Source organism: Lepisosteus oculatus, chromosome 25, assembly GCF_040954835.1.
Source record: "Lepisosteus oculatus isolate fLepOcu1 chromosome 25, fLepOcu1.hap2, whole genome shotgun sequence".
NCBI classification, from domain to species: Eukaryota; Metazoa; Chordata; class Actinopteri; order Semionotiformes; family Lepisosteidae; genus Lepisosteus; species Lepisosteus oculatus.
In genome coordinates, this window is record NC_090720.1 from 1,417,962 (window position 1) to 1,442,873 (window position 24,912).

Consider the following 24,912-nt stretch of genomic DNA (forward strand, 5'->3'; position numbering starts at 1 on the left):
CCTCTTTGAGCCGGCGGGCAGCCCCACTTGTAACTACCTCTGCTGAATCGGCCCCCTTCTGTCTCCATTCCCCTGCCTTCTACACACAGTGTGTTAACCTGCCCTCTGCAGAGCCACAGCGCTGTTAAGAGAGCAGCTGCCCAATGAATTGCGAATAAAAACAACAGGCCATTTTGGGGTTTAACACTGAGGGGGGGCCAAGAAAGTACAGAATTGGCAACCTGCCTTTGTGCTGGTTAACAATGTCCCTGGATTCACCTAATAACACAGCCTCCCAGAGCCAAGGACCTTAAGACGGGAATATGGCTGCTATCCCTGACCGGTGCACTGAACTGTCTGCAAAGACAAATTGAAAGCAGCAATCCCATGCACTAATGTGGTGTGTGTCCGATGTGTATATTGTCACTGGAAGGAGAAGCGTTCGATATTTCACAGGCAGATCCCTCCGCGCGCATGTCTTTTCAATATAATCACTGAAGCATGCCCATCGCGCTGATGACGGCAGATCTGATTTGAACTGAGTAATCCGGCTGCCCCCCCCCCCATCCTTACAACAAGCCATGTGATCTCCAAACTGCTCGTCAAACAAAAGGGGGGTGTTGGGGGGGGGGGGCGGGGGTTCGGGCAGTGCGTGCAGTCAAAACCGAAAAATAAAAACCACAACCAAAGGACCAGCGGTTAAGCAGGGAGCTGCTTGTTCTCAGAAGAAAATGAATGGAAGTTAAGCAAAGCCAGACTTTTTTCCCCCCCAACACATTAACAGGAAACCATTGTTTATTTTTAAATGCTGAACTGAGCTTCTCGCACACTGCTGTAACTTGTATAAAACAGCATGCTGTTTAACAGTGAAGCATGAATAAAATCATGCATTAAAAATTAAATCAGCAATGCAGAAATCTCATGTTTTTAAATACTGAGGGTGGAATAATCGTTTTTAAACCCAGGACGTCAAGAACAGGCTGTGTACTGAGTACAGAAACTCTCCAGAGGGAGTGAAGCAGGAAAGGGAAGAGCATACCAATTTACCAAAACTCTTCTAGAAAACCACCAGTCAACCAAGGCGGCACTTCAAGACCAAGTTACACATCTAGATGCTAAAGCCGTATTTAAAACAAGATCACACACCACTCTTACTAAATGAACATTGCAAAGTACTATGCAAAGTACTTGTAAAGATCACTACAGTATTTAAAACCATTTGGCTGCAGCATTTCAGTATTTAACTGTGAAAAACTGCATACATCTTGGTGAAACTGGTACCTCGTTATCCTAGCCTGTACTTAATTATCCAAGACAAACCCAGGGATTAGCGTGATCTAAACCCATGTAATACAAAAGCAAACAGTGTATAACACGGTAAGGATGGACAGAGAAAACAGGTTCCCCGGCAACCTTATGGAAGACAAATGTTTGAACAAGAGCTTTTCTCTCTTTTTTCCTCAGCACTGCCAGCTAAGAGCTACACTACATCTACTCTGTAAGCAATTCCATATGGATTTTAGCAAACCATGAACCACAGCACAAAGACAGACCTATAAAGAGCACAAACAGCTCAGTGTCAGACCACTTCTGCATTTCACTTCCTAAAATGCAACTCATCCTTGTCCCCTGCCAAGGGAGAATAAAATCTCAAAATTAAAATGCATTATGAATGATCTCCAGCATATACCAACACTCGACGAACTCACAAATGATGGCAGTTGGTCAACTAATTCTCCCGTATTTATCTTTAGCGACGCAGTGTTTTAAACAAGAACACCCACTCAAATTCAGAAACAAAATCGTTTAAAAAAGGGAAACGACGGCAGCAATGCAAATTTGGATCAAACGGGTTTTTTTTGCCTCCTGCCTTCTCCTTTTGTAGTAAGAGCTATCAAAAATAAAAGCAAAATCTCTTCAAGGTTATGAGCTTCTGACACACTGCTGACGGGGCTTAAAATAATTGTAAACAACTGTTAATTACAAGGCTTTTTTTTTTGTTCTCTGAAAGCCTCCCCCCTCCCCCCAGCCCCGGCAATACAGAACAAATGGAGTGAGTGGTCACAGATGTTAGCCAGACTCTGACAAGCCCTTTGTGCAGTTTAGCCCATGTCTGTCTCGCTGCTCGCACTATTTAGATATTAAATCGCAGCTCTCTTTGAAGACAATCTGCCCATCTGTCATCCCCAGCTCTGTACTGGGTTTGATGAGCTTTAGCCAGTTCAAAGTAGCGATTTTCACTGTAACGAAACCCGGCATATTTCTAGGATTCTTGTTTTCGTCGTCGCTGAAGCGATCACCGAGTGAGCGAGAGGGGTGGGGGCGGGGGAGGGGGTCAGTGCTCCATATGGATCTGCTGGTGCCGGTTCAGACCGAGCCGATTGTCTTTCAGGCCACACGGGCAGGAGAGACGGGGAAGGGGATCGGGGATGCTTTAATTTTCTTTGCAATGCGACACGTTAACAAGCCAGGCTAGATAAACCGCTCAAACAGAAGAGGCAGCCCCCCCCCTTCTCCTTGATCCCGTAAATTAGTTTCAATCGAGTTCGAAGCAGGGCCTTTTCGAATGGTCTTTTGAGGGGGTGTCCCCCGCCCTGGTCCTGGAGTCTCAGTGGGTTTCCACTCCCACTCAGATCTCAGCAGCTCCTGTGAGCCCGTTATCGACTTGGTGGGGAAAATCGAACAGCATCTCCCAGCTCTTCAGGTGCTGCTGCTTTAAATAAAAAAAAAAACAGAAAACCTACAGCCACCAGCCCCAGCCCTCTGGACCAGAACTGCACCCTCTGTTAAGTTAAAAACAACGTCATTGCCACCAGGAATTCAAGATCAAACGCTACATCTGAACTGACCTCCCAAAATAACATCTACCTTGTGTTTGCTTTCTCAACGTCAATAGATGGCCCAGATAACCACTTCCACACTGGCACACAATACTGCTTGGGGATGCTAGGAGAATATTTTGCTTAATACAACAAAAAAAATCAATTGAAGTCTCCACTGCAACTTGAGCTCTGACAGACAATCGTTAAGTAGCCTGCTTGGTATTAACATTTCATTGCTTGAAGAAAATGACAAGATAGATTTCAAAAGCAGCCGGTTCTCTAGGAATCTGTTGTGATTTCACCTCACATGTCAGAAGGAGGGGGGGGGTGGGGGGTGGCTCCCATCTCTCAAAGCACCCTGGTTCAGTGTGGAACCAATCCAGGAGCGTCAGCAGTGTGATTGCACTGCTCTGCTCCAGCTGCAGAGGGCAGTGTCCCGGGTGCTCTCGACCTGCACCAGGCATGTCCTGTTGGTGGTGGAGGCTGTCGACAAAGCATGGCTGTGCCTGTGATATTGCAACCGAGACTAGGCAAGGAGAGAAAAATGATTGAAACAACGGCCATCTTCTTGCAGAAAACTGACTGTTTGGGAAGGCGTGAATGTGTGTGTTTGGGCGAGTTGTCCCCTTCATATACTTGCAATAATCTTTAACCACGGGTGCACCGCATGTGTCCGTCTGTTCATTTTCATATGCAAAAGAAAGATGCTGCCAGTGCAAAGTCGCCTCCCAGTGTCAACACACAAAAGGCAGAATTCACACCTGTCATTCAGCTCCTTTGTTACAGGCTGAACGAACAGGTTTTGTCACATCCTGCAGTCAGACCTAACGCCTGGGGGAGGGGGGGCAGCAAGATCTGCCTCTTCGAAGTTAAAAAACTAAAGGTGAAAGAGAAACATCACCCTGGCACTGTGGATTCCTGATAAAAAGCCAGAGCGGTAAGAGAATGAATTTCAAAGCCTGGCGGTTTCTCAGCAGGTGAAGCGAATTAAAAGAAACATTTAGCTCTCGTTGTGCTTTTGCTATTGGCAACTCTTTACAGGGCATTTAGAACGTGGCAAAAAAATATGAAAACAATTTCCAAATTGTCAAAATATACTCTTACCCCAGAACTAAAAGTACAAAATACTGCCAGAAAAAAAAAAGTTTCAACAGACCAACAGAGTGTTTCCACACTTCAGAACGAAAAACAAAATCAGGGTTTTCCAGCGCAGTGTGGTAACTTTTTAAAAATATAATCACCCATTAAAATGCTCACTGGGGAAAAAAATGGCTAGGTTACCACTGAGAGCATCATTGCAAAACAACTTCCTCTACCATGAACACATCATGAAGTCACTGGGGTGCATCATCACGATAAGAGGACCTCAATCTCCCAGGACAGCAGACCGGACTCGCACAGCTTTAGAAAGACTTGGGGACAAGCTCATCTGCCACATGCGTCTCGAAGAAACCAAGAATGACAGCAATGGCCATGTGTAAGGCTCAGTATTACGGAGTGTGAAAGAGTGGAATGTAATCTCACCCTGCAATATCAGTGAGGCGATAAAAACAGCACAGACACTGGTGGCGTGTAAATTCAATCTGAACAGGAACTACACTTGCCACAATTCAGATCACACCGCAGAAGGGTGCCAAGCTGTAGCCTTATTCTTCTCAAATCATTCAAAGCAGGTGACTAAAAGATGTAACAAAATGGAAAGAGAAAAGACTTCGAAAAAAGCTGAGCATTTTCCCCCGTACACAAAGCTACAGTCTATCAGCTGCAAAATTCATTGCAACGATATTGGCAGCTACTTCAGAATCACCTGTCAGAACTTCCCCTTCATGACTACTGATTGATAAGGTAATTATCCAGATCTGGGAAAAGCACAAATGACAGAAAAAAAGCTACTAGGAACGCAAGTAGGTGTAAACTCCTCAGGGGAGAACGTCCACACTCCTGCTGCCTGTGGCTGGTCACCAACACGAAAAGCCACGCTACAGTGCAGAGAACCGGCGGTGATGTCTTCACTACATGTCAACCAGACAGTCCCAAACACAAGCAGGAGTCAATATGAAGAGACCGCTGCAAACCAAGGGCAGTGTCCTGAGGAGGTCCCTGGGAGTGTCTGGGAGCCCCAGAGCACAGCTGGAAGGAGTGAACTCGGCACCCCAGTGAGTGAGTTTAATACTTCAGGTGTTGTCTGTGGTCAGGGCCTCGGCGGTTCTTACTGCAGAAACGGCTGCTTTTTTTTTAAAAAAAGGCCCCTGTCAGGACAGGACTTCAAACAAGTCTTGCAAGAGACTGGGGTGGGCCATTAAGAAAATAAGCAGCATTCAAAGATGCTGGATTTCCAACTGAAACGCAAGCGGGCGCTAGCTCTCCCACACAGCGCCCCGGCATGTACCCTCGCCGTTGCCTCGTTTCCAAAGCTGGATTCCCCCCCCATTTTCCTCGTCTCCCCAATCTGTCCCAACACAAAAAGCCACATCTTCTAAACCTGTTAGTGCTATCTAATGACCGAGCCATGTGAGGAGAGAGCTTTTCAAATCGAAACATGCCTTGATGGCTTATCTCGGCGCAGAAACCCCAGCCACAAAGAGCCAGCGGCTTGATTGAGCGCTGTAATGGAAGACAGGAAATGAGAAGTCTTGGTTAAGCCACAGATAATCGATCAGTATATTCAGTCAAGTGTGAGCTGAGCTGCGAGTAAGCGGCTTGGAGGTATCAAATATTGCTGCCAGGACAAAGCAGCGCTCTATGATCGGTCTAGTATAAACAACGCGGTATCTGTCAACAGAACAATGAGAAGAGCAGAGTGCTTTTTCTTTGCGCTGTTTAATTGTTCAGGTTCTTTTTTTTTTTTTAAACCCACTTGCACAATGCTCACCTCCGAGGTCGAGGCAGCCTGAAACAGCCCAGGAGTCATCTTTTCTGAAGGGGAACGGGCTGCGTTGATGAAATGGCTTAAGACTCAGGGTTTTTTTTTATTAAAACAGCAGCTGTCAGGGGTCTCTTCTGGAAAAAAACAAAAAGCTCTCTTGTGGTGTCTAGTCAGCCTGCTGCAATACAGCACAGCTGAAGGCAGTGTTTATAAAATACTGTTACAAAGAATAATGTACACATGTAAAGAATGCCAAACTGATTAAGTCGGGATGGGAGTGAATTCCGGGCTAAACCTCAGTAAACCAGCTGCAGCACTTGAGCAAGCTGACAGCTCACCCCTCACCTTGCTGTCTGACGAGTTTACAGATCCCAACCTCTTTCGGTCTCAAGGTGACCCTCCTCGTTAAAACCGCAAATCTATAGGGTCTACAGGGCTGCTGCACAGAAAACCGCTTTGATCCATTCGAAAGCCCCCCCCACCCCATGAAGAATCCAAGGAACTGCTTACATCCTGTACATGCAGGAGAGTGAGCAGAAACACAGACGTAATCAAGCGTCTGACTGAAAAACAGCCAAACGGAATACAAAAACAAAAAAAAAAGACCAGCTTTGCGTTCTTGTGTTTAACCGGCGACGCACACTGAACAGCTGACATAACACTGCAGTGATACGAGTGGGTTCTACATTTACAGAGGTCTTGACCACGGCCTCTTGATCTGGACAGCCTGTAATAAAAGTGTCTTTCCCTGGACACTGGCCCGTGCCCCACACCAACCGGCACAGTCTCCAAGTCTGACATATGCATCACACACAGCTAATCCAGCACAACCTCCACGATGGGAGAGCATTAAACAAAAAACCATCAATGCCAGGAAAAAGAACTAGCCAGTTCGGTTTTATATTCTGGGTTCAACAAAGGAAAGAGGAAAGAAAAAGGCTTGTTCTTCCACACACAGCTTATGACACGGTCATCCAGAGTACACAAGGACACAGGAAAATGCTTGCTTTAGAGAACTCGGGAGATGAAAATGTACCCCGGAAACATCACGCAACCATTAACACAGAATGATTGCAACCTTTCTTTAAGAACTGTGGACAAGGTAGCTACACGCCTGCCCAATGGGCCATGACTGGCGGAGTTAAAGCACTGCAGAAGCAGCTCCGTGCTCCTGTGTCCCTGCGCTTGGCTTTTAATAAGAATGTCATCTCCCGGCTGTGAACGCTACATTTCCCCTCACTCTCGCTGCATTACTAAACGGTGTTCAGCTGTAAAGAATGGATGAGCCTGACCCCAGCGAGACTGAGAAGAGAGCACGAATCTCGTTATCTCCGCTTCAGAGCCAGGATGCAAATTATTTTTTTTCCCCACATCGCTGTTGAAATGTTTAGAAGCAGAAAAGGGACGATCATCAGTCTAGCTCTTCCCCTCCCGTAGTTAATTATACAAATGTGCAGGCACACATACAGCACGGAAAACAGACATCTCCGACAGGGAAGACAAAAGATTAACACCCCCCCCTCGCACGCACACACACACACACACCCACCCCCCACCGTGCACATTAATGCTGCAGGCCAGCCACATCTGAAAAGAAGGGATTGTTTGCAAAGCAGCAAGGTGCGTTAAAAAAATAAATGCGCATTTGGATGTTGAGGAAGGTCAAGGGTCACTCCTTCTCCCTCCCTCGTGTGCTCACAGCGCAGCACCTTTCAGCTCCGCTGGGCTTTTCATCTGGGATTCAGGTCAGGCATGTTTCTCCAGGAGCCAGCCACAGAATCCGACTTGGCACATGTGTCTGACGCTCATCTCCCGACACCCCGACCTAAAAGCAGCCCAGGTCCTTCTCATGTTCACAGAGGGCAGTCGGCACCAACCCTCGAGATGAAAGGCTCGTGTCGCTCTTTAATCACTCAGTCAAGATGGCTGGCCCTTTGTCAAAAGAAAAGTCCTAATACAAAGAATTAGGAGCCTCGTTGTCGAACTGGTAGATACTCTTTCAGCATCTCTTTTGGCCAAAACTTAAAAGGTGACCATCTTCATTCGGGGGAATACGCAGCGGTATCCCTAGTTGTTCCAGCTGAGTGCAGTTGATTCTCCAGCAACATAATGCACATTTCAAATGCAACATGTGCTGCAAACAAAGGATGGGTGAAGGGCACGCACTAAAACCTTGGAATAAAAAATATTACTATACGCAAAACCATATTGCAGAAAATGGCTGAAAATTTGCAAGGCAAATGAAACGGTTACATCAATTGGGGTGGGGGGGGGGGGGGGAGAGATGGAGACAAAGATCAACTAGACAGTACAGGAAAGACTAATTCTTCTATGTATAATGCATTACATCAGCCTTTGATTACAGATAATGGTTATTTTTTAAACCAGCGTATATACGCTGGTTGCTGGTTGACGTATTATTGATAGCCCTCCAGAACACTGGTCCTCATTAGCATTTCTATGGCTGCGGAGCATGAAGCCAGCATTGTAAATTACACACCCCTTCTGTCAGGCATAATAAGCTAGCAGTTGCCTAACAGCGCTTTCACAAACATCCATCCTCCCTGGTCATTCATTTCTATTAAAGTCTCAAACCAGTCTGCAAATATATAAAATTTTATTTACATCAACATGAGATTACTGCTTTTTTTTGTCAAACTGTCTATCTTTACGACACACACACACACCCCCACCACAACGATCGCCACCTCCTCCAGCTCTAGAAAGCTCAATCTGTGAAAAATTTCCATCTCACTGTTCCAGTATTGATCCTCAATCTCACCGATTCTGCTGAGCCCAGAGAAACGCATGGACTGGATCCGTACGCTCCTGAGCAGCAGTCCTGATCAATCTCAACACCGAGCTGCTCGGATAAACACGCTCAGAAAAGCTAAACAAAAGACAGTCAAAAGACTGTCAAAACACATAACGGCGTCTGTCTCCAATCTCTTTCCAGGATGGATAGGAACAGGATAACCCGAACAATTAGATGTCAGCTACACTGATCTAAGTCTTCAGTAAATCTACCTGACTAATCTCAGTGTTACTTTTCCTTATTGCTATGATTATACACAGATGCAATCTTTGTGGACAAACTCAAGGTGTCAAAGAAGGCTTTCTCTTTTCTTAGGTACCTTACAAGCACAACAAAAATATGAACTGACATCATGTCAGGAATAAAAAAGCTTGGAGGATCTTGATGGCTGTATATTCACAACAACAACAACAAAAAAAAAGACTCTCAAGCCTGCACCATAAAACATTACTGCTGTCTGTCTTCAGAATTCTTCCTGTGAACCGCGACCACCCACATTTGACCGATGTGTTGTTTACAGCGTTCGCTTTTCTTGCAAAACTTTAGGCACATGGACCCCTACAAGCCACCATGCTGTACACATCAAAAATATCACCCTTTGGCAATATTTACCAGCAAATCACTAAAACGTTTTTTTAAAATACACAGGTTCTTAACCTGGTGAATTCATTCTCCTGATTATGACTTGCTGTTTACTTAATTGGTTTCATACAGGACTGTTGCTGATAGTAATAAGGAGCTGATGACAGTATGGTTTGTATGTCTGCACAGCACAAAGCACGATTACACACGGCACAAAATGACTGGCATTTAGCAAGCTCTGCCCCTGTTTCTCTCTCTCCTGGCACCCTTTAACAACAAACCTGCTACCATGCAGAAAAACACGCTATAAGCCCTGATATTATATACAAACGTGCTACCATTTGGCATTTAAAAGCCATTTATAGAACTGAGTTCACACCCAATTACTGAACACAGCCAGCTACAATATCTATCGCTTACATTAAAACAAGCAGAGCACAGCAGTCCAGCCCTTTCAAGTCATGGTGCCGTTTAAACAGAAACCTCACCTTTTAAATACCAGGGGGCAGTTTGCTCAGAAACGCTCAGCAAGGGGCCAGGTCTGCCTGCAAACACACTACAGCCTCCCTCTAAGCTCTGCACCCACAGAGGTTTCAGCTGGGCACACACTGAACTAGACTGGGAATCCAGTTCCAGAAAAACAACTAGGAAAATAAAACCTAATGCTTTTACAGCTTGGGCACTTTCACCTGTTGGTACAGCACATCACACATCCCTGACAGGCAGGGGGAGTGGTGGAGATGCCCCCAAACTGTAATAAAAGAAGCCTGTGGTCAACTTCAGAGACACAGACACTAAATCTAGCTGAAATCCATTACTCGCCCAAGTGCTTGAGAAACCTATTAACGACCGATCAAAAACCCTGGGACTGTGCAACTTTGTTCGCTTACCACTTCCACAGATTTAAAGACATCAAAGCGCTTTCTGACTGCGTTCGGCGTTTATTTATGGAGTTGACAGCTCAGGCTGTGAAGTTCCAAACAGTCTGGATTTCCAGGGACCGAACAGAGAGGGAGAATGGCAGCGTGTCAGCGCTGCGTGTGTGGGTGGAGGGAGGCATTTGATCACATTTAATCAATTTATTCTTTTAATCGGTTTATTAATGCGAGGACGGCTAATTAGGTAAACAGAAGTTGCTGAATCCTTAGGATTCAGTTGTGAACAAAGTAGTTAAGCCCAAATATCTTCCACGACATGTTTTCTGCAGAGCGTGGATAGTAGCTTTGCAGAAGCCATCCAGATGCTGCAGAAAAGCCTTCAGCAGCCGCGTGTGGATGTCATGGAACATTACCTGTTTCATGGCAGTAACATCTGTAATTCTTTGCCTTTTTTGCCTCCCCTGAGGAGAGATTTCAGAGGGGCGTAATTCACGTCACTCACACTTTAAGCGCTTAAAAGCTTCCCATAAACACCTCTCTCCTAACTTTCACATGGGTTTATTAGGCGCGTCTTTTCAAAAACAAAGCAGTGCACTGCCGCCCACACCAAAAACATCCAGCACAATTTCTTTTAGTTGGGCAGTGCATAAAATATTCAGGAACACAGGCTCTCTGAAAATCTGCAACATTTTCGTCAGCCACGTTCGCCTACTGTCTAAAATTAAAGATGACAAATGAATTGAAGACTAAGTAATACGACATGATTAATGGACAGACGTTACACAAACAAGACCTGAGAAATCACAGTCTTCGACCTTGTGAATCAACTCTGGGTGTGAGCACTGCTGCACCGGTGATATAAATTAACTCCAAGCTCTGTATTCCCAGCATGCCTTGGGGCAAAGATTCATCAATACCACCAGACAGCAAAATTGCCTCTTTAAAGGCAGAATATGAAAGTACAGTAAATGATCTGGGCTTAGCACTTAGTACTTTATCTTAAACCTATAAAGAGTTATTCTCTTACAAATGGGGAGGACATTCCAGCAACCTATAAGGAATGTTAAGTTCAACAAACCAAGGTTAGCGTTCTCAAACCTATTGTGTACCTTTCTGCACCCTTTCTGTACACCAGACTGCCACAAACTGAGACGAATCGTGCCCTTCCAAGGCGGACTCTAACAAAAATCACACCTGTTATTTTAGAAGGAAGGGGGCAATGAACCCAGGTTTCAAAAACGCTATCCATTTAAGAAAGCGCCTGGAGTTTTTTTAATAACAGATCTCTCTCAACAATTGACCCAAAGGAGCTTTCACAGAAGAAAAACAGATCAAGTACAGCTAAGTGCTCATGTGGTCCTGGTCTTTAATGCAAGCACTCGTGTCATAAAATCCATTAGGAAAGGAATTAGTTTCTGCACTACATACTGTGCAGAATCTCATGCAAGTACAAGAACAGCCCTACTACCAGAACAAAAACTGGATTTCAACACCACAAAGTAATGAATAGTTAATCACTGCTGCCGTTACATTTTTTTCCAAAGAACAGGAAATCTTTTGACAGCCTACAAACGCGTTCTTAACTGTAGCATTCTGTAATAATGTTGAGATGCAAATGACTACATTGATAATGCCAACATACAATAACCTTACTTGCTGCTGCAGCAGAAGGTCTTAATCGTTTAAAGAAAGTTGTTTTTGACAGTAACAATGTAGCGTTCTGAAGAGAGGCAAGAAAATGACGACAAGGTTGAGTTACTAGTTTGTGTCAAGAGCTGCTGTAAGCGAAGTTATTTCAGTTCATGTTGGCTGTGAATTCGAAACCGTGGAGCACACAGCACGAGAAGTGTAGCCAAGCAGTGTCCCTACGACGCCCTCATTCTGCTCGGCGCAACCTTATTCCTGAAAAAGCTGCAAAACCTCCGGGCGAGACTATCCGGAATAAAGGCAGCCAGCCAAGACAAAACGCAAAACTCCCAGCTGGCAGCCCACTGAAGCTCAGCGGGTGTGAGCCTGGTCAGTACCTGGATGGGAGACTCCTGGGAAAGCTAAGGTTGCTGCTGGAAGAGGTGTTAGTGGGGTAGGGGGTGCTCACCCCGCGGTCTGTGTGGTCCTAACGCCCCAGTATAGTGACGGGGACACTGTACTGTAAAAAGGTGGTGTCCTTCGGATGAGATGTAAAACCGAGGTCGTGATTCTCTCTGGTCATTAAAAATCCCAGGGCATTTCTCGAAAAGAGTAGAGGCATTACCCCAGTGTTCTGGTAAAGGCCAAAAGTTTTTGGCCAATAGTGGCCTCCCAATAATCCCCATCTCTGAACTGGCTTCACTGAGAGCTGGTGTGTGGGGAGCGTACTGGTGCACTACGGGTGTTGTTGCATCATTCAAGTAGTGCTGCACACTGGTGGGGGTGGTGAAGAGTCCCCATTACCTGTAAAGCCCTTTGAGTGGAGTGTCCAGAAAAGCGCTAGGCAAGTGTAAGGAACTACTACTACTAACTAATAGTGTAATCACTGAAAGAATGCCACTCAAATCACTTTTAAACATATGTGCATCTTAACAGAAGATGTACATTGAAATATTAAAAGATGCATCAACACGCAAACATATCCATGAGCAACACAAATGCTTCAGACCGTGTCGCCATCTTAAATGAAGACGGCAACCAGGCTTGACAGGGACAGCACAGATTCCCCAAGCAGACTGCACTGGTCTCCTTTCAAAGCCATGTGATGTGGCTTTGAGCCAAAGAGGTGCTCAAGGTCCATGCACACATTGAGTAAACCCTTGGTTTAATAGACAAAATCAGCTGAAGACGAATCTGGTCTATAAAATCTGTAATACCGGACCTTCCCCACCATAACAGACGAGAAGGCTAGGATTACTCTTAAAAACAGAAGAAACTATAAAAGCACATAGTGACTGTCACCATTTGACACTGAATAACTGTGTACACAAAATGATGAAATACATTATGCACTGACAACAGTCACAGTAATGAGAAATATGTAAGAAATCTCAGTAAAATAAAACAACATCTTTTGTAAGACATAGATTTAAATAGGCACGAATACCAATAAAGCCCTATAAGGGTAGACGAATAGTTTACGGAGGGCATTAGGGTTGAGTGTGCTTTATTGAATTTTATACAGTCCATTTACAACACATAAAACAAGAGTGAGTATATTTATGATAAAGGCACAGGAATGATTTACAGTGACGGTGCTGATTGTAATTGTTAAAAATAGGTGTAAGGAATTATTATTCTATATTTAGGATAAGTCATTTTCATATAATATTGTGTTCTGGGGCAGAAATCCCTGATTTAGAAGACATTTAGACACAATGGGCCCCCCAACTTGTGCATGACACGGGGGGCTCTCTGTCCTGCACGCTTCGCACCAGGACCACGGCCATCAGTCTCCACCGCCACGGCTGGTTATTTTTTGCCCCCCCCCCGTGAAAAGTTGCGCTTCGGACAGACGTGAAAACGAGGCCTTCGGCGCGAACCCCGCCGCAGCCCGGGAGACGCGGGCGGAGATGGTGAACCCGGGAGAGCGTGCCAGCCGAGGGAAGCAGAGAACCGCGGGGGGAAACGCTGGGTTCCCCCCCCGACAGACACGCCATTAGCAGCTAAACCAATCGCACCCGAGGCAGGCAAATCACTTGAATGAATTATCCTAAGGAGTCGACCTTTGGAAATTGCTCTAATGGATCTTGGAAGCACTCCTGTACTGACAGACATGATGGAAAGCCTCAGATCTCCGTCCGAGGGCCACAGAGAAGATTTCATTTCCAATAATCCAAAAGGTCAGCAGTGTTATTAAAAATGACTAATACTGTTACCGCGCAGTCGGTAAGAGAAAGAGAAGGATAACAGGAAGGCTAACAGGGTGTTAGACCTTGTCAACCGTCGGATGGTGGAGAATTAGTTAAAAACACAGCAGTGCAAACCCGCGTCTGCTCAGAAAGCCCGTCAGCGATGATGCCACGGCACTACAGTTTGTTGAAAGGATTTTGAAAATGTCTTTGAACCCCGTTCAAAAGACACCGCGTGTCAGCTGAGAGGGGAGAGACAACCCCAGCAGTGTCATTAAAATTCCAGTGATTAGCTCTTTACAATGGGTGGTTTTATTACAGTAAAGCAATACGACTTCAAATATTCTGAGTTACCTTCTGTGACAGATCACATCTTACTCCACTTATTAGAGAACAAGCCAAAAAAAAACAGTGCTTGCTTTTGAAAAGAGGAAGCCGTTTTAATTCTATTTAACTCTTAATTCTAATTCCGTCACGAAATACACCAGAAAGCTTTATTTAAGACATCACAGGATCCAATTTGTTCATTATGTGCCAAAACAGCTAGTGCGGGCAAACTGACATTTTTTTGAAGGTTCTAAGACAAGGGACAAAATTTACCTAAGGGGATTCATGTGGTCTGAATAATTTGAATACATAAATACCCAACCAATCTCCCCCCCCCCAGCTGACAAAGCAGGAGCAGGGGGAGGTAAAACTGGGATAATGAAACAGCACAAGAGGCTGTGTTTAATAATTTAGCCCTGCGTCAAGGAGATGGTATTGATCCACGTTCCCAGCTCAGTATGAAAACATTATCTTCAGCCTTGCAGCCAGAACGATCCCCCAGCCAGCAGGTTAAATCACTGCAACGATTCAGCCACATGATCCCAAGCTCGGCCACTCCGGATCTGGTGTCCCCCCCCCAGTATCCCTACGGCACGCAGAATTCCTTCTGGCCTCGCTAACGGTTGCCATAGCAGCTCACACATGCTGCATTTGATCTAAGCCGGTAAAGACTTTAATTCTAATTTAAATAATTTAGTCAAGATCCTTGAGTCGGAGGAGAGGGGGAGGTGGGGGGGTTCTGGGCTCGGGCCCCTCCAGGTCTCTGCCCGTGCTCGTGTGAATTCATACCTTCTCTTCTCATCTTTCCCCACGAGCGAAACCCCAAAACACGCCCCCCGTCGGAAACGTGCTGCACCCATCCGAAGGGAACGGAGGTCTGCCTGGGGGAAAAAAAAAGGCGATCCGGCAGCCAACCAGGAGGAGGGAGCTTCCTTCACCCCTGGAACAGCGGCGCGATTTGCAAAACGCACCCAGCCAAGGACCTCCTGTCGTTACAAAGAACGACACTAACGTTTCCTTCAGCGGTACACCAAGTGGATCGGGGAGGGGGGGGGGGACAAGCCGTGTGTCCCATTCAAGAATATCCCCATTAGCAAACATTTGGAATCTTACAACAGCTTGGGATCTAGCATGAGTGCTGGCAAAACAAGCCTGGAATGTTTCCGCAAATGGGCACGGGACGTATCCCCAGCGTAAGCAGTTTGAATTGCACGGCACACACGAGCCGAACACGAGCCGGCAGAAGATGAGGACGAGCCAATACCTACAGCCTGAACAAAGCTCAAGTACACTCATGGGCGGAAGTGAGGAGGCCTTACTGGTCACAACCTATTATTAATGGTTTAACTATGCAGGCAGCAAATGCATATTTTCAAAGGCAGCACATGCGAAACACACACCAGCTCCGCTTTAAATGAGCGGAGAGAACTATACATCTGTTGCATTGTGCACAATAGATACCAAACAAATTAAGGTTTTTGATTTAATTACCATGTAATTACAGCAGATAAATCCTATCGGACAAGGAAACTAAAAAATGCAAGAGCATTTATTTTCTTTCTTTAATCACAGGACACCAGTGGCATTTCTCAGCTGTCTTTTTATACACTCCAGCCTTTCTATCCAGACTATAAATTGTTACAAGGCCCCAGGGCCCTACAGCTGTATACTCCATTCAGATCAGGCTTCAAGGAGACAGCGTCAGTGTCAAGATGCTTCAATCAAGTAAACATGCAGGCTCAGAAGGGCATCTGAATCACAAACCATACTTTTATTTTCCTTTGATATTGCAGGCTGGAAAAAAAGCACCATTTCCAGTATTAAAAGGTTCATTTTCTCCAGCTTGCTCACAGAGCTCCTGAGCAGTATATAGTCATCTATATCATCTCATCACAAATTTTCACTTGTGCAACTGGCTCTTGGAGCTTTAAGGGGAGAAATGTCAAAAGATGACAAAACCTTCTCTTTCTAAGCAGCAGCAACAACCTGGCTCACTAAATAACATCAGGAACTGCAACTGGTAATACGTACATCTGATCCAGGTATTGCACATCAGTACTTAGGAGAGTGCACTAGACCAATGTTATAAGTCTTAGAATCATCTCTATTTGGATATGTCGACAAAAGCTTGCATGCTCAATTTACAGACAGGCAGGAACTTAATCCCAGGTGCCAAGCCCTTGAAAACTGATAACAAGAAAACTGTTCAATCTAAAAACTGAAAAAGCACCCTTTGAGAAAGGTGCGTTTAGCGGCTCAGCCTGGTTTTTGCATAACTGATTCCCTGCCACACGCAGTGTGCAGCTGAGAATCCTATTTAAATAAACTTTTGTTAGGTCACACATTAATGCAAATTTATTTGCATCTTTATCACACAGTTTTTAATTAAAGTTTTGAATCATTAGCTTATGAAGGCTTCATGATAAGCACTGCAACACATTATGGTAAAACCGTGCATAAGTGCATTTCCATTTCAGGCATAAAAGAGGGACACATTTTAGTCTGGACTTCTTTTAACTACTCTTCTAAATAACACTGGCACAAAAATCTTTTTTAGTTTTAAATTCCACCAGCCATTTCTGTAGAAGGCCTCAGGATGTGTAGTTTGGGATATGGATAACGTGACTTGTTTTATTGTTGGTTTCACTGTGCTTCACCTTAAAGAAATATCACTCAAAGGGGAAATGATTGCTTGAAAATACCAAATACGATATTAACCACACAGTTTGTCTGGCTATTGACAAAGATAGAGTGCACACTAAGACAACCCAAACAGAGCTGGATATGTAAGAATACTGATTACTTACATATTTATGATGCAAACATCTGATTCTCTTGGGTTTAATGTTGAATTAAGACGCCTGAATTCTCACCTTTCGTTAGTACTGATGTGATCTGCTTCACAAGCAACCCAAAGACCTCAGACAATTACCTTTGCCAGAGATTTAAGAAAAAGAAATCAACACTACATTCACTCCCTTGTTCCCTCCCTCTTCTCTTCCACCACTATTTCCAGCATTTGGGAATCTGAATCCTTGAAGACAAGTGTATTGTACATCACACCTAATTAAATGTCCATAAGCGAAAATCCCAGGAAGAGCGAGGTGCCCTTCTCTCTGGCGAGAGCCCCCAGAGAAAGCAGCAATCACCCCATTAGTGGAAAAGCCATCCAGCAGCTGATGCAGCCAATATCTGCAAATGAGTTTGGCCACAGGGAAAGATCGGAGAAAAACAAAAAGACTGGGGGTTGGAGGGGGGGGACAGGCCTCAAACTGACAGGAGCTTGACCTACTCCTAGGGCTCACAAACAGCAGGCCTGGAGCGAAGGGGGTCATGAAAACGAACAGGGGACGGGTGACGACAGCCTCCCTGCACTGTATCGTCTTGTGGAGACTGACAGCGTGTCACTGCGCCGCCACTGACATCGGCCGGCTGCGAGGCGCAGATCTCGCTTCATCGGACAAAAGGTGTTCCTTCATTCCAAAGAGGCCAGGTCACACACAGAGAGCAGGTTAAAAAGAAAAACTTGAGTGAAAGCAATCGGACAGGCTGAGCACGCTAGCTTATATTACATACAGGCCTTCGGGAGGCTTTTAAAAAAAAATGTACAACGCAGCAGTTAAATTTTATGAATATCAAAAGACACATAATGGACATAAGCCAGGATGTACATATCCTAATGGGCGCAGGCTGCCTTGAAATCAATATGCGTTTCTAGCCGGAGGAGACTGTTGCAATATTTATTGAGAATATGCTCAACTCGGTTTGTTAACTTCAGTTCGAAACGGGAGGCCTTAATCGCAACCACATCAATCACGCGCACATCATCCCTGACTGCGGGAAGGGTTTAAAAGAACAGACGGGTTCGTGTCACGCACCAAATTACTACTTCTTGGATAACGTGGACACGTTTAAGTTTTTGGAAGCTTTAAGCAGTTGATTTCCACTCCTAGCTTGCAAGCTTCAGGAGTGATTATGATCGCAGCGTGGCTGTTTGCTGAGAGGGAGCTCTGCATAAGAAGCAGCATCATTACAGCCAACAGGCAGGGAGGAAGTGGCACTGGGTCACAGGAGTACAGCGGTGTGGTCTGCTGCTCCAGACGGCGGCCGCACCGGTCAGGATGCTCTCCATGTTCCAGACCAAACACGCGCACAAGGTGTCCGACCTCCTCAGCCCTGAATGTAACACCCTGCGGTGAGCAGTCTGTCTCATCACAGACACCTCGGCACAGAGCTTACTGCACCAGCCCTGTTGTAGATGCAGAGAGCACCTCCAGTGCCAGCAAGCCAAGCTCCCACAGAGCTGCACTGAAGGGGAGAAAGACTACACACTACAAGAATACTGCAGAGACGAGCCGTGGAATCGCTGCATAACCGACACTATTTATCTGACTAATACCTGGAACCTTAAACAAGCAAAAAAATAAACATTCACACAAACAGCAATGCTAAAATGAAGTCACTTACACCAACTCGCAGACTACTAGAAAATGCTTCTCCTGCTGAACCTCCCCGAAACCCATTATTGCCACAAAAAGCTTTTGAAACTGCAGCCATACCTTAAAAGTCACCCCCTGTCTCAGAACCCATGAGCAACACTCTGTAGACAATACCGACGACTCAGTAAGAGCTGTTTCATTCCATTTTTTTAAGCGATTGAAACAATCAGTTCTTAACCGGAGAGGAAGGGACCCATTCCGCTCTCCACAGACCGCCACACACCATCAGCAGTCAGACGCGCCCGACACTGTCCCACTCGCTTGGACAAATGTTTGCTGTCTAATTATGGAAGATGAGTGACAGCCGAGGTCAGAGGTCACCACCGGGGGCCCCCTGCTCTGCCACTCCTGCTGGTAGCTGAAGACAATCTAACTAACAGCACGATCGGCCCTGCAAAGAGTAAGTCATTTTGCAGGCCTTGTGATAAAACAAAGCGTGTATTAAGGAACAGAAGTGCATCCAGCAGCCATGTAACTGTATACTACACTGCACACAGCACTCATGAAGCCAATGCTTATGCACAAATAATTCTGTCGGATGTCCATTAATTACAGATGGATAAAAAAAGAGATCTTATAACAGATCCCTGGTTTTCTCCAGCAATTCTACACTGCTGCACACAGGCCCTTAAACCACACTTAATCAACGAGCGGATTAGCACACAATACTATATGTTTTTATTGGCAGGCCGAGCCAACTGATCATACGTTCCTGCCATCCTCAGCATTCTTTCCAGCAATCCGATTAGCGTTACAGAGCTGCTTTCCCAACTGTAACACAGCTGCGCCTCTCTAATGCACTATGTAGTTCATAACACAGCCTGCATCTTTTGCCTTGTGACCTGAGATTATAACTCTTAATGTCCTCTGCCATTAAGGCTGTCCCAGTGGGTGGTCTGCCACGTTAAGAGTGTGGATTTATATGTGCACTTCAGTCCCAATTTACTGATTAATGAGTTTATAATCACCTTTATCTCTCAGCAGAAATGTACATAGGGCCGATATTAAGATGTGATTATTCCGCTGTGATATCCCCGTGAATTGACAAAAAACGCATCCTAATTCGAGAGTGCATTTACACGGCACCGTCCTGTAACGGACAGAGCCCAGCTTCCAGGGAAAGAAAAATAAGAAAAGTCAAAGAACGGCTTGTTACACATGCTCTGGCTGCAGCCTAAGGGCTATTTATATGCATGGGATTCAATGCAACCTTTCACGGTGCTTCATTTCTGTGTACAAATGTTCTTAAACGGTCTTCTACGAACAAGTAAACCATGATAAACTTTATACTCTGCATCAGGAAAAAAAAAAAATCGATCCTGTTCCCTACTGTTGTTTTTAAGCCTATGAACATTTATCGTTTTCTTCCCAAGCTTGTATTTAATGCAGAGGTAGGATTCAAGTTAAGCACAAACGGTAACGAGGTGGGAGACGGGGGGGGGGGGGGGGGAATCTCTGATTAATGGGCCTGCTCCGCCGATATATACATTTCTTTCCTTAAAACTAATTCCTCAGCATTTAACATAAAACCACAAGGTGTGAAAGCAATGTAATATATATCGTTCCATTAACTCTGAAACCAGTGAAATCCTTGTGTTTCAGGCCGTTCTCTTCCTTGGCAATGTGCGAAGCACGGCACAGCTCATAACCACTTATTTCAACCCCTGTAATAAAAGAGGGAACTGTCAGCTGTTCTCACAGGCAAGGCTGACGGCTGTAACTAATGTGCGCTACATTTGCTAAAGGTTAAACAGACGCAGTAAAGGAGTGGCCCACTTCAACGGGGCACGATCGTGCGCTATCGTTTCCATGTAGTGAATTTCTAACACTTCCACGCAGCTGCTTTCGAAAAAGGAGAGAGGATTTACCCCCCCACCTTCTAAGATAAATATTTTTTTTCAGGACTGGGTTATAAATTATATCAAGCTTTTCCCCCTCGTTTTAATTTATTCACAAACAATTATCAAGCTTCTGAACTGAGGCCACTGCCTCACCGTTTTCACCTTTTTTGGTTTCCTGCAAGAACCGTGAAGTGGGGGGAAGCAAAAAAAAAAAGACTTCTTTCCTTCATCGCAAGCACAGCCCGGCATCTCGACTACACAGCAAATTATTCTGCATCAAAGATCTGTTTGATCTCGCTTTCACAGAACGTACAAAACAATTCTGAAACCTCCTGATAAGAACCAAACTGATCATGAAGGCAAGACCACAGCACAAGGTACTTACCAGTTTGAAATCTTGAATGCTGCAGATGAAGTAGGGAGTGTTGGGACGCCGGCTCTCAATATACACACAATCTTAAGGAAAGAGAGAACAGAGGAGATTAAAGTTAAACAGGAATGACCTCAAAAGTGGAATAAACTGCAATTTATTGTTCGACTCAATTCACATTCGTGGTAAGTTTAGACAAAGGCATGTTCTGAGCGTTTTGCAACAAAGCTTTTCCAGCAACCCAGAGAAGCTGATGCTCGAGTTCTACATGAATTGGGCTAGGCCTTTCCAGGGAAGCCAAGTGGAGGATCGGCATGAGGTCTCAGGACGACAAACTAGCAGGTTGTGGGTTCAAATCCCAGGTAGGACACAGCGACTCTCGAGAAAGGTACTGCACTCTGGTTGTTCCAGTAAATGCTCTGCTGTATTAATGGGCACTTTCCAGGTCACTGCAAACCAGAACTTCTCAGTTGACTAAACTGGTTAAATAAAGGATTTAAAATAAACAGGAACAGATTTAAGACAACATTTTCTTTTTTACTAAATAACAGGGCAATAAATCAGTTCCATTCATTGTTCTTACATTCACAAATGGTAGCTGCAAGGTATTTAGGCAGAGCAGCCAAAAGAGAGCAAACAAGACATCTACTTTCTCAGCATGAGACTCCTCCCCCCCACCCTTAGTGTGCAATAAATAGATCAACAGCTGATTCCTGCAAACAGAAAAACTTAATGCTGCCAAATTACATAACCTTTCAGTTACAGCATCCAACCCGGATTACCATGCAGTTAAATGAAAGCAGGCCGGGCTGGCTGTGTTGTTAAATTGAATGCGACCAGTGGTATAACCAGGTCATGAACCCTCAACTCCTTAAAAACCTTCACACTTCTGAGTGCCAACACTCAGATGGGCCCCTCTCCTCGCCTGGCCATTCTAAAGGTACAAAAAAAGAGGTTTGCTATAAGGAGAATAGAGAAACAGCAGACATACACTTACAGCTGTGAAACACTAAACCAGATCACAGTTTTCCTCTGGGCTTTTAAGTGTATTCTTAATCTATGCTTGACACTTTGGAAAAGCTATAATCATCTTCATGCTACAGCAACTGCCTAACCGTAATTTGACTTACCTGTAGCACAGTCTCAAGGGGAATCTATTTTTAAGTACAAGGAAAAGACAATCAATTTGATACATAAACCTTTTTGCAGATGTTCACTTCACTAACCCTCTGCAATGTAGTTACAGACAAGTACTGGCCCCCCAGTTCTGACATCAGTGAATTTACTGCAACGTCTGAGATATCTTCAGACTTAAAGATCATATAAGAACTTATATCACGTATCACTAAAACACTTACAGACTAAGCTGGTAGGTTAGGAAATTAATGAACCCGATTTTGTGTACAAAACTGCTGTACATTCCCTATGTATCGATAAAACGAAACAAAAAATGTTTATTATTGCACACAGCAGTTTATGTACACGACTAACCACGGGGTTGTCTGCACCCCAGCAGTCGAAACCACATGAAGTCAGTACCTCTGCGGACCCCATGAGCCAGAAGAAAGTTTACTCCCTGGACAAGATGCCCGGGGGCAGGGGTGTTGCTGCACTATAACCAGTCATGAAAATCCCCCCCTTTGCATCCCCTTCTGAATAGCTACGTGCACTGAAATCCACAACTCCAACCTGCCTTCTCACAAAACCAAGGGGCTTTCCCACCGCAGACGCTGTGGAGCGCCCGAGACGGCGGCGGAATTCACCAGGACCTGTTTATTAGGATCCAGCTGGTTCGATACGAGAAGACGCTGTTGCACCCTTGGGAAACCCGAGGCAGGTTAGAGGAGCCACTCTCTTAAGTCTCTCTGCCTTCAGTACAGACAGAAAAAGAAGCGCCTCTTGGAGAGTTCGCCACCAATTAAGCCTTCGAAAAACCCTCTATAAAAGAAAGAAATAGATGCAAACAACTAAATGCATCCTCATTGCCTGAAGAACGAGCAGGAAATAGAAGCTTCTTTCTGAGATATAATTCTCAGTATAATTTAATTCAAAAGGCATTACAACACGATGCGAACCAAAAAATTTGTCCTAATTGAGTGTTTTGCATGATGTGTCACAAAATAAAATAGCAACTATTATGCAGGGTTTAGTTAAATAGGTAAATTTTAGACAACAGATAGAAGGAATCAAACATCCAGAACAGCTACAACTACTGAATCATACTTTGTAAGGATCACATGCCCAATTGTAGGTCCTACATTTTTGCCCAAATTACCCCCCCAAGCGCAAGTCGATCTTAGGCTGGACAGTTTATAGCCTTGACGCGCCACAGCTTTCATGCTTTTTTTAAAAAGCTTGTGCCAGAAAGGAAAGGCAAAAGATCGCATACAAAATAGAAAAGTCTACAAATATTTTTTGCAGCAAATAAAATCAGAACTGAAATCACTCATCATGATTTGGCACAACGAGCAGCATTTGGAGCGACATTAAACCAAGGTCCCATTAGTGTTGGCATTCATGCTCCCCGCTGTGCTACCACCGATATGGGGTCCCTGAGTTATCACTATACCCCTTATCTCCCAGAACCTCAAACAGTTTGTGTGCATTTCATATTAGCATCACGTTAAACCTGCTAGCTGTAACTAAATTCGCACAAACAGTGGCAATCCGGGCAAACCTCAATCAGTAAATCCATACAAATGCACTTCACTGCATTCATAGCTTTTACAGAAAGGGAATACTTAATCCAACTATATTCACTCCTTTACGCACTGATCTGTTGTCACAGATTTTCCATGTAGGGTTTTACAACAGCAGAAGGAAGATTTAAACAAGTTTAACACAATCTGGAGCCATAATGCCCACAAACAGGTAACATAAAAAAAGCAGAGAACAGATTATGTAGTGGAATGCGAATTAAGAAATAACTTGTCCTCCCAGGTCCGCGCTGACACCAACCACAATCACTCATTTACAAGAGAACATAAGGAGGATGTTTTCCAGCTCCACAGAGATAACAGCATTCGTCACAGGATGAATGAGACATTCCCAGTCACAGCCACCTAATGGCAGCCAGAGTCAAAGTGGAACGTGCAGAGCCGTTCAGAAACAGCCAAAGACACACCCACATACCTGCTCATATAGCCATATGCAGCCATGTTCTAACACTTTCATCCAGTACAGGGTTGTGGGGGAGCCAGAGCCTATCCCATCAAGCAACAGGTATAAGGCAGGATACACCCTGGATGGGACACCAGTCCACCACAGTACACACACATACACTGGTGCCAATTTCCACAAAAGGCCACTAACCTACTAGTATGTCTTCGGACTATGGGAGGAAATCGGAGCACCCAGAGGAAACCTACGCAAACTCCGTACAGATGAGACCCCAGTTCCCAAATTAAACACAGGATCCCAGCGCTGTGAAGCAACAATGTACCACATACAACTGGGGAGGATTTCTGTAAGGCATTCAGTCCCCAAGGGCAGTAGGAATCTCTTGATTTTCATTCCACCCCTGATCTTAGAGACTTAACTAAACAGCCCAGTGCTCCTGGACTTCAAAGTCCTGATGATTTGTTTACACCTTCATCAAGTCTGTCTGCAAAGCCAGTATTTCCCCAGCCCTCAAGGACTGTTACAGACAGCTTGTAATAAAAACTGACTCAGCGTTTTGTACAGCAATTTAGACATAGGTGGGGGAGCCACTTCATCCACCAACACCACTACCAGCAGCAGCCTGATCATCGTCCACAGAGGCTGTTCGCCCCAGGACCGAGCAGGCCCAACCTTACACAGTTTCTAGACATCAAGAAAAGCAGGATACAAGGTTGAACATTCAATAAGTTGCGTCCTCTTAACTGCCTGAAGCCTGCAACTAGTCATTTAACATTCAGACAACCTCCTCCTGATGTCAGAAATCACACATCAAAACTCAGGCTAGAAGGTTGATCAAATTTAACTCAATACGTCAACCGTTTAGACCTCTGAGATTGCAATGTCTAGCTTGTTCCACATACTTTGGGCTGAATGGGTCTGACAGAAGAGAGGAACTCGACTTCATTTTTAAGTCCAACCTGCCGCTCTGTACTTCACAGCACACAGTGCACTGA

At 44.9% G+C, this 24,912-nt stretch overlaps 1 protein-coding gene across 4 annotated transcripts in view; it reads right to left on the minus strand.

Annotated features, from left to right (window-relative positions):
* Positions 1-24,912, minus strand: part of rerea (arginine-glutamic acid dipeptide (RE) repeats a) — a 153,117-nt gene that overhangs the window by 64,487 nt on the left and 63,718 nt on the right. For all 4 annotated transcript variants that reach the window (XM_069183825.1, XM_069183826.1, XM_069183823.1 and 1 more), the window contains one exon: positions 20,813-20,883. In XM_069183825.1, coding sequence (XP_069039926.1) covers positions 20,813-20,883 — 71 coding nt within the window. The remainder of the gene's footprint in view (positions 1-20,812; positions 20,884-24,912) is intronic.